Source organism: Brassica oleracea, chromosome C4 (genome assembly GCF_000695525.1).
Source record: "Brassica oleracea var. oleracea cultivar TO1000 chromosome C4, BOL, whole genome shotgun sequence".
Lineage (NCBI taxonomy): Eukaryota > Viridiplantae > Streptophyta > Magnoliopsida > Brassicales > Brassicaceae > Brassica > Brassica oleracea.
In genome coordinates this window covers 39,466,395-39,476,397 of record NC_027751.1, presented here as the reverse complement: position 1 = coordinate 39,476,397, position 10,003 = coordinate 39,466,395, and the positions used below count along the sequence as shown (strand labels likewise).

The 10,003-nt window shown below is 35.2% G+C and overlaps 1 protein-coding gene and 1 pseudogene across 1 annotated transcript; both read left to right on the top strand.

Moving 5' to 3' along the window:
• The first annotated feature begins 2,031 nt into the window (after positions 1-2,031).
• On the top strand, positions 2,032-3,142 carry LOC106338863 (annotated as a pseudogene).
• Positions 3,143-6,612: 3,470 nt separating this feature from the next.
• Positions 6,613-8,028, top strand: LOC106340836 (expansin-A24-like). Its single transcript, XM_013779670.1, has 2 exons — positions 6,613-6,858; positions 7,321-8,028. Exons 1-2 carry the CDS (start codon positions 6,636-6,638, stop codon positions 7,935-7,937), a joined length of 840 nt encoding a protein of 279 aa, XP_013635124.1. The 5' UTR covers positions 6,613-6,635; the 3' UTR covers positions 7,938-8,028.
• The last annotated feature ends 1,975 nt before the right edge of the window (positions 8,029-10,003 follow it).

The following is a 10,003-nucleotide window of genomic DNA, read 5'->3' as shown; positions in this document are numbered from 1 at the left end:
TGCATTCAGAGAAATTACTCAGAGAAATTGATTAAGCAAATTGATAATGCTATAAGACGTGGTATATGAAGTCTCTTAAGAGATGAGATGTAGTCAAACCAGTTGGACATAAGTAAGTCTTTGGTGAGAAAACATAATAAGAATGGCGAAATTGTATAAGGGTCTCACAAAGACCTGGAATCAATTATAAAGGAGACATACTCCTATGTGGTGGATGCAATTACCTTCTGATTCCTTATAAGTCTGGCAAATAAAATACATATCTATATGGTCCACTGGATAACGAAATTATGTGAAAGTTCCAGAGGGTATCGAACTACCGAACACATCAAGTTCTCGAGAACAATATTGAATATTTTTATGTGAACGACTTGAATATCCTAGGAACCTCTGGAGAAATATCCCAAAGATAGAATACATCAAGAAAGAATTCAAATTCAACATGAAAGGTTCTGGGAAAACAAGATTATATATTCGATTATACATTGAGCACCTTGAAAAGAAAATCCTTATGCATCAAATGACATACATAGATAACGTGCTCAAGAAGTTTGATTTGGACTAAGCTTACGAATTGACAAGTCCCATAATTATAAGGTTCCTCAGTTTAGAAAAGATAATTTCGGCCCTAATGAAGAAAATGAGGAGATCTTTGGTCCCGAAATGCCATGTCTAAGTGCCATAAAGTTTTGACGGATTTGGCGAGCCATACAAGGCTAGATAAATAATTTGCCGTAATCTATTAGCTAGATGTAGCATACAAGGCTAGATAAATAATTTGCCGTAAACTACTAGCTAGATATAGCTCAGGATCGACCCAAAGACACTAGAATGGGATTATACATATTTTTGTTACCTACAAGGAACTAAAGATTTGAGTCCATTTGATACTAACCTACCCGAAGAAGGGTAAATTATTTTGGTGATACAGGTTGTTTGTCCGTCCAAGTTCACTCAAGCGAGGATTTGGTGGATCTAATCACTAATGCGTTACTGATATCCAGAGATGTACTCAACAGGGGGAGTAATACGTGTTGTACTCTTTTTCCTTCACCATGGTTTTATCCCATTGGGTTTTTCTGGTAAGGTTTTAATGAGGCAACATCTAAAGCGTATTACAAACCAGTCGGAGATGGTCTTCCAAGGGGAAGTGTTATAAACCAAGGTCTGGTGGAAGCCCATATTCAAAGGCCCATATTCTTATGTCTTTGTATTTCCTATCCCATATTGTATTAGAGTTTCATACTTTTGTAATTATCTATATAAAAGGCTCTTTATTGTCTAATAAAAATACAGAATCTCCCCTTATTTTCATAACATAAATGTGTTTTTCATATTGATTTTAGATTTTAATTGTTATTTTTAAGTTTTTCTACGCATTATGACTATTTAAATATTTTATTTGATATGATCTATTTTTTTAAGAATATGCATATTATTTATAAAATATCATTAAAATTTACTTTAATCTAAGTAAACCCGATCAAAAATAGTATTTTCAGTTTATTCTCAGACTATACGTTTTACTCCATATTTTTTCTCTTATTAGCATAAGTTTCTTAAGTTAAAATAGAAGATATAATATAATTTTTTATAACATGATATTGGTTTACAATTTATCGAAATTGCTTATAATTCAATATTCTTGGTTAACACTTCTATATTTATTTATATAGTATATATAAACTATAATTAGAAACCAGTAAATATTTCTTTAATTTCATATATAAAATACGTATAATCTAGAAATTATTACAAAACATATGCAATGATCATATTTATTATATAATGTATATAAACATACATATAATCTAGTTCTGCTTTGTGATTCTTAGATTATATTAGTTCTGCTTTGTGATTCTTAAGTAACCTAAAGTCGTTTCTGCGGAAAAATGCTTAGAAGCCAATCTAGTTCTGCTTTGTGATTCTTAAGTAACCTAAAGTCGTTTCTACTTTTGATGAGTGAATGAAAAGTTGATTCGTGTGCTTTCTGATTCAAACCGAGATCTGATTCCTCAGTATCATCATATCATGACGATCGGACATTTACGGTCGGAATCATTTGGTACGTGTCTGCTTCTCTTGCTTCCTGAAGACGTGATTGCTGCTATCCCTCGTTTTCTTTCTCCAAGCGACGTTTACAACCTAAGCTTATGCTGCAAAAGCCTCTACGACCTTGTCCTTGCGCATTCCGAGAATATCTGGCTTGCCCAGTGTGGGCTAGTACAGGTTCTTCCTTTGTCCGAGATTGTCCAATGGCGAACAGGGATCTCATCTTACAAGACTCTTTGACGGTTTCTTATAGAGGTAATGAAGCCTCTTATTGGGGTCTGGGTGAACCAAGTTCCTGAGCTTGGGAATGTTGTTTACGTGATGCCTGGTTTCTTGTCTGTTGTTGGTTGCCGTATCATTCCGCAAGAAGGTGGTCCTTTGGGGATTCAGGAGGGTCGGATTACGTGGTCACCTGTGTTTGAGATAATCTCTGGTTTTGATGGCTCCACTAAGTTTTTCCTCCATGGAAGAGGCAAAGGAGGTTGCTTGTTGTACCCTGGTTCTGTTACGGGCATCGAAAAGAGTTGCAATGTGATCTCACTCGAGGTTGAGCAGAAGACGTTGTGCAGTAGTGAGACTAAGAGAGGAGATAAGGGTGGGGTTAAATTTCAGGAGCTCCATGCTGGCGATGGATTGAACTTGCTCGAACTAAGGCCATGTATGTCTACATGCAGTTGAACCATTAAGTGGGAAATTATTTCCCACGTTGTTAGACAATGAAGGGTTGTCGTTGGAACGCAGAACCAAATGCACAAGTTTGGTAGGTATTGGGAGAACATGAACCTCGAAGATGATGAGTTTTGTTACAATCTTGCGCAGGGAGACCTAAACAAGAATTGGGAAAAGAGCAGTGCTTACTTCCATGGGGGATGTGTAGCTCTGGTGACAATTTTTTTTTAGTCTCAAAGCCTTCTACAGCGAGGAGTCTTTATCCAGGGTGGCCAAAAATTGACCTAGCACGTTTTTCCTTTATAAACTGCCAGTCAAAAACCCCATCAGTGATGGTGACCAAGAGTATGCTGATTTGTGGGGAGGAACATTTGGGTGGCCACCTAGTAAATTTATTAATGATGAAACTGGACATCATTAGCTTTTTAAACTTCCAGTTTGTCTTGAGAATACTCATTTTCACTTGGCTAGCGAAGTGTTCAATTATCACAGAGATTCCATGTTGTTCTATTTGCCATGAATCAATTGCTGATATACTCTGATATACTCTTGATCCAAAAATTCTATTCTCATATACTCTTCTCTTTTAATTCTTTTCTTTTTCATTTATTTTTAATACGAAAAATAAGTAGAAGTCCAATTGAGTGATCCTTGATGAATTCACTTATTTACGGAACATACCATTTAACCTAATTCAACTTTCTTCTCCTAAATTATAGATCCACGTTTCTTTTTCTCATTCTCTTTTATCTTCTTCAATCTTACTCTCTCTCTCTAGTGTTCTTCTTTTCCTTCTCATTTTTCTCTTCATCTTCTTTCTCCTCCTTCTCTTTATTCTTCTCCTCCTCCGACTATTTCTCTTCCTCTTTCTTCTCCTCTGTTTCTGCTTCTTCTTCGTGCTCCTCTTCTGTTTTCTCTTCATCTTCCTTCTCTGCCGCCTTTTCCTCCTCCTTCATCTCCACTTCTTCCTTCTTTTCCTCCTCTGCCTCATTTTTCTTCTTCTCTGTATATTCTTCTACTTTATTCTTTCCGTCATTTTCGATCTACTTTTTTGTATTTTCGATTTTTAAGATCCAGAAAAACAGATATTAAAATAGAACACGAAAGTAAAACTACAAACTCAGAAAAACAGTTTTACTAAGTTATACTAGCGTGTAACTTGGTAAACTGTATAACTAGGTTATAGTTTTACCAAGTTGTACCTTGACAAATATACAACTTGGTAAAACTGTATATACTAGGTTATAGTTTTACCAAATTGTAACTTGACAAATGTACAACTTGGTAAAACTAAAACCTAGTTATACCATCTTCGAAGTATAACTTGGTAAAACTAGGACATAGTTATACCAAGTTTATATTTCGGCAACGGAGTAACTTGGTTCAACTTGGTTTTTAGTTTTACTAAAATTCAAAATTCAAATTTTGAATTTGATACCCAAAATTGAAAATTTAAATTTTCAATTGAGGAGGGAAAACGTAAGGACAAAAATGGAAATCTCTTATTTCACTAAGAGTAGAGAGTATGTTAGAATTCGTAGGAGTATGCCAGAATAAATTTTGCCTCAGCAAGAGTATCTGAGATTATGACTCGTTTGCCATCCCGTTCCTTACTAGTTTGGTACTTTCTATGATGTGTACACATTTATTAATTAGCATCTCTCTAGTTTTTGTGCTATACACCACTTTGAGAAAGTCCAGCCTCCTATGATACTAGTTTGGTGTGGGTCATGCATGTTAGCTTATTGATCTTCTGAAGTCAAATTTTCTTAAATCTGCAGTAATGATGTTTTTGTGTGGTTATTAAAAGGCCTTTGGTACGTTTCAAAACATTTTCCTCCTTTCAATGTAAGTCAAGTCAATAGATTTTGTGTTCACTCCCTTTTTTTTCTCCTTTATCTGACCTCTTCACGATAGACTTCACTACGTGATAGTGAGCTGAAGCCTTCTGCTATTCCAGATTTAAGTTATAGGAGCTGTGAAGGAGATTTGCTTACTTTCTTATTACCAACGTACCTGTAAAAATAAACATATGAATGGTCACAAAAGAGGATAGCTCAGTTAGTAAAAGAGAGAAGAAGCAGATCTGCACCAGTAACTGAAGATGAGGTTTTTGTTTCTGCATTGCGTGAAGATGTCTTCAAGGCCAGGCTCGTAGATGGGGAACCTGATCACTGTTCCATGCGTTGATAGGTAGGACAGAGATGTCAACGACTCCTACAATAAACATGTGTGGACATTTGAGTGCGATCACTGCTATTGTTGGACCACCAACATATCCACCTCCAATACAATATATCTTCACCATCGTTTTTGAAACTCTCTACGCAAAAAAAGAAAATCGAATCAAAACTTACAATTGCAACACAGATTAGGAACGAAGAGCAGTAGATTCAATAGCAACTGACCCGATCTGGAGTTAATATTCAATATCATCATAAGCGTTTCTTATCACTTTTAGCGGCCATTGCGAATCTTATCTTTGATCCCTATGTTTTCAAGTAATAGAGCATCTAAAGAGTGGTTAACACTTGAAGAGAAACAAGAAGTGGAGTATCTCATGAGAGATTATCACATTGTTAACACATCTCATTGTTGGAACTTGTTTTTTGACGAAATGGTTTAAAACCATTTTTCGTGTATTCGTATGTCAAAATCAAAGTTGGTTTGAGTGAGAAATGTTGGTTCAAAGTCATTTGATTTGGAAAACTTGTAAAGCTTGACAATTTGACTATGTTTAAAAAATAATAAATGTCCCACATAAAAAATATGAGGTGAGAGTCCTCTTGTTGATATATGGAGAAGTAAGAAAATGGTTCATGACCATATAAATATACTATGGTATATTGGTGGAAAAATATATTCGATTAAAATGTGTTTGCATATTAAACCGAGTTAACCAAATAAAATTTGGAATAAACTGGTTTGGAATTAAAAATTAATTTAATAAACAAGACAACTAGTCTAATACCCTAAGTATGTTTTGGGTCAAATTCAAATTAATTTCACGATTCAAAAATATCTTTGCCATTGATGATAAAACGTTGCCATTGACTTTGTCTTAATGGTTGATCTAAATTTATTATTTTGAATCAATGCTTGTGTACGTTTTATCATTAGTGTTCTTTGAAACAAGCATATAAAGCACTTCTCCGTATTGCATTGTAACCAGAGACATTCATTCATACAAATAAGAAAAACAATTCTCCCATGTCGAATAGTGATGTTTTTTTTTAGTCTGAAAGTGCAACACAGAAATATGTACGATAGATTCAGTTTTTCGGTGATGGTAAACAGAAACAATGGTGCAATTGTAATCTGAGAATTTGAGCGCTATGAAACCGTCACACTACGAAGCGTTTAAAGATTTAAAGAAAGAAATTAATCATCTCGACTCTGCAATTCTTCTTTATTCGTTTGTTTCGGTATTGTATTTTTTAATTTATGTTCTTATTATTTTTACAAATATCAGTTGTTCCTATTGTAGTAAAATAAGGTTCCTACACTCACAACTCATGAGTATCCTATGCCCGTTTAAGCATAATTTTTTTCGCATCAAACTAAATAATAAATCTAGAACGCTTTGTGTAAGAGAAAAATGAAAAAATAAAACTAGCGTTACACAAAAAATATATGTTATAAAATAGTTTAGTCCCAGACCAATCAAAGACCTGACAAAGCGATTTATTAGGGTTAGAGAATCTAAATATGTCTACAGGCCACAAAAGCACCTTCCTTAGTGTCAGCAACATCACAGAAATCTTTCATCAACAAAAAAAACATCGCAGAAATCGAATTGAATCCCGAGAACATCGAGAATCCCCTAATTTATCAGCCTATATACGTACATTTCCATCTATACTAATCATTACTAACTAAGAATTAAGATAACTTAATCAAGGAAGGATAAAATCATGAAGCTCTTACAAAATATAATATTTGTCCAAGTTTTGATGATGGCAATGGTGATATGGATCGTGCCCATGACTTATGGTCATGGTCATGGTCATGATCATGGTCATGGTCATGGTCATGGTCATGATCATGGTCATGGTCATGGTCATCACGCACCCGTAGCTGGTTGGCTAGATGCCCGTGCCACATTTTACGGTGACATCAATGGTGGCCAAACTCATCGTAAGTAGAATTGTTAATTTCAAAGACCTATATAAAATGTAAATTTTGCAGGTACTATTTATATGTAATTTTATGCATTAACCAACATGAACACGTAGTAAATGAGACTCAATCTTTGACCTCGAGCCAAAGGGAGAAAGAGGAATTGAGTTTTATAATTATTATAATAATAATTATATGGTTGGTTAGGCTGCATTTTATAAAACGCCAATTTTTTTTTTTTGTATATACACCTATTTCTGTTATAAATATGTGTGGCATAAAACTTTTAAATTCTTATAAATACGTTTGTAAATTGTAAATGCAATTTGATTTTTCACTATAATTGACAAATCAAAATTAGAAAAATAGTTATAAATCCCATATAAAGCAAAAGTAAACACATGCAAACAAACAAACAAACCGAAGCTATAAATCTTACAAAATGAAAATACATACTCACTTGTCCCATTTCATTAACAGAGGGAGCCTGTGGATATGGTGATTTACACAAACAAGGCTTCGGTTTAGCCACGGCAGCACTAAGCACCGCACTATTCAACAATGGCTACACTTGTGGGGCATGTTACGAGATCAAGTGTGCGAATAGTCCACAGTGGTGTTTGCCCGGAAGCATCAAGATCACAGCTACAAACTTCTGTCCACCCGATCCCAGCAATAAGAAAGACAGCTGGTGCAACCCACCACAGAAACACTTCGATCTCTCCCAACCAATGTTCCTCAAAATCGCTCAGTACAAAGCCGGGGTTGTCCCAGTTAGATACAGACGTGTTCATTGTACCAAGACCGGAGGTGTCAAGTTTGAAATCAAGGGAAACCCTCATTTCGTTATGGTATTGCCGTACAATGTAGGAGGAGCCGGAGATATTAAGGAATTGTGTATTAAGGGAACCAAAACCGATTGGATTAAGATGCAGAAGAACTGGGGACAGATTTGGAATAGTGGTGTTGTTATGACCGGACAATGCTTGTCGTTTAGGATCACTACCAGTGATGGATCTACGAAAGATTTTATGGATGTGACACCGACAAATTGGGGATTTAACGGACAGGCTTTTGATGGAAAGATTAACTTTTAGAAAAAGTTGATGCGAATTTTGTTAGCGAATACTTGCAGTTAAATAAGAGGAGAGGGTTATTGATATAGTGATATGTATTTTTTTAATTTTTTTAATTTTTCATTGTTATTGGTGTAAAGGTTTTTATATTCGATGTAAATTCACACAACAAATAGTAATATTGATATATATATATATATATATAACTATATAAAATATTATAAATAGTTACATGTATATTTATAGATAACACATAGTTAAATATTGTTCATCTACAAACTCTTACTATGGAGCTGAAAAAGAGATCACACTAGTCTTCACCTAGCTTTAGATATGCAAAATGAAGGAGAAGAAAAATCAGATATGCAACTCACGGCTCCACAAGAACCACATCTACAAAAAGGGAATGGTGCCACCACCCAAATACCTGGGATAAGATAAGCAAGAGGAAAGTGACAAATATGGTTTCTCTACCCGCATTAGCATATGGATCTATAATAAGGAGGGTATATGACTCATAAGAAAAAGAGACATGAACAAAGAAGACTATATATGAAAGGGCGCCTTGGACGATGAATCACATACTAGAGTTGAATGTCACATCTAAGATGGTCTGAACATCCCGTTCCTTCAAAGACATCCTAGGACTGTCGATATGTTGCAAACCAGTGTTCATTAAAAAGGAACAAACAAGTCAAAATATACCGTGGACCATGCAAGTCAAAATCCAGGAACAAACAATATTGTGTCACTTCATTGAAGTCTCTCATTCCTTGCATCACCATGGGTGAGACAACATAGGAGGAATGATCTTCCATATTCAAAGTTTCATTGAAATTCCCTGCTATTAGCCATTGTTTATTTCTAACAATGGTTGAATCTTGTTGAAGCTTTAGATCATTCCAAAGTTCCTTCTTTTTTTTCTATTTTATTTGATGCATATTGAGTAGAAAAGTTCTTCCCCTTCCTTCTAACATAACTGAAACCCTGATCAACTGACCACTTTTGAAAATTGGAGTAGCTCTCATATCGGGTCTCTAACATATTCTCATGAGTGTGTTATAATCATAATTCGATATCATACACCAATCCCTGAATACTGTCGATAAAATTTTCTCACTTAAAACTTCTTTTACTCTAGTCTCCAGCACCAAACTGAAACCCATTACGGGAAAATCGCATTTTTAACCTTCAAGGTGGCAAAAGTTTGCATTTTAAACCTAAAGACTATAGCACTAGCATTTCAAACCGTCAAACTAATTTCTTTAACACATTTAACCGCGATTCATGACAGACCTCGTCGCGCCGTGACAAAACTAAACGGAACAGTTACAGAACAGTTAACACCGTAAAGGATCTGTTCACAGACATTATTTTTTTTAAACATGTGCTTAATTAAAGAGATAAAATCTTTTCCAACACGTGATAGAATTGATATCTGATATATAAAAAGAACATCCCCAAAATCGATTTTGGAATTAGGGTTCATGAGAGTCAAAATAGACAGAGGTTTTCACGGAGGGAGAGAGAAGAAAAATGTCTCAGAGTTCGATTTCAACATCAAAATACAATGGTGTTGCTTGCCAATGTAATCGCCCAACGAAGATCAAGAGAGCTTTGACCCGAGAGAATCCAGGGTGAAGATTCCTATATGTTGCAAAAGACGTCGCGTTGGTAATGGGTACGAGTCCTGCAACTTTTTTCGATGGTATGATGTGGAGGATCCTCATGGTTGGCAGCATCTAGCACTTCTGGAAGCTAGGGATATAATCCGAGAGAAAAAAGAGGAAATCGCGAAGTTGAGGGAGAAGGTAAGACCTCTAACTCATGCTCTAAAAATTTGGAGATTTCGAGTGAATTAGTGGAGAGAATGAATGAAAAAAATGAAGAAGTTGAAGCTTTGAAGAGAGATGTGTTGATTCTAAGGGAGAGAAGTGCTGTTCTTCGTAATGTACTTGTGGCTTCATCGATTGGTTTTTCTTTGGTCATTGGAAGTATTATGGTGATGTCCAAGTATTGATGTTGTTTATGCTACTTGTTGCCTATCTCTTTTGTGTCTTATGCTTATGTACTCATGTAAGACTTAT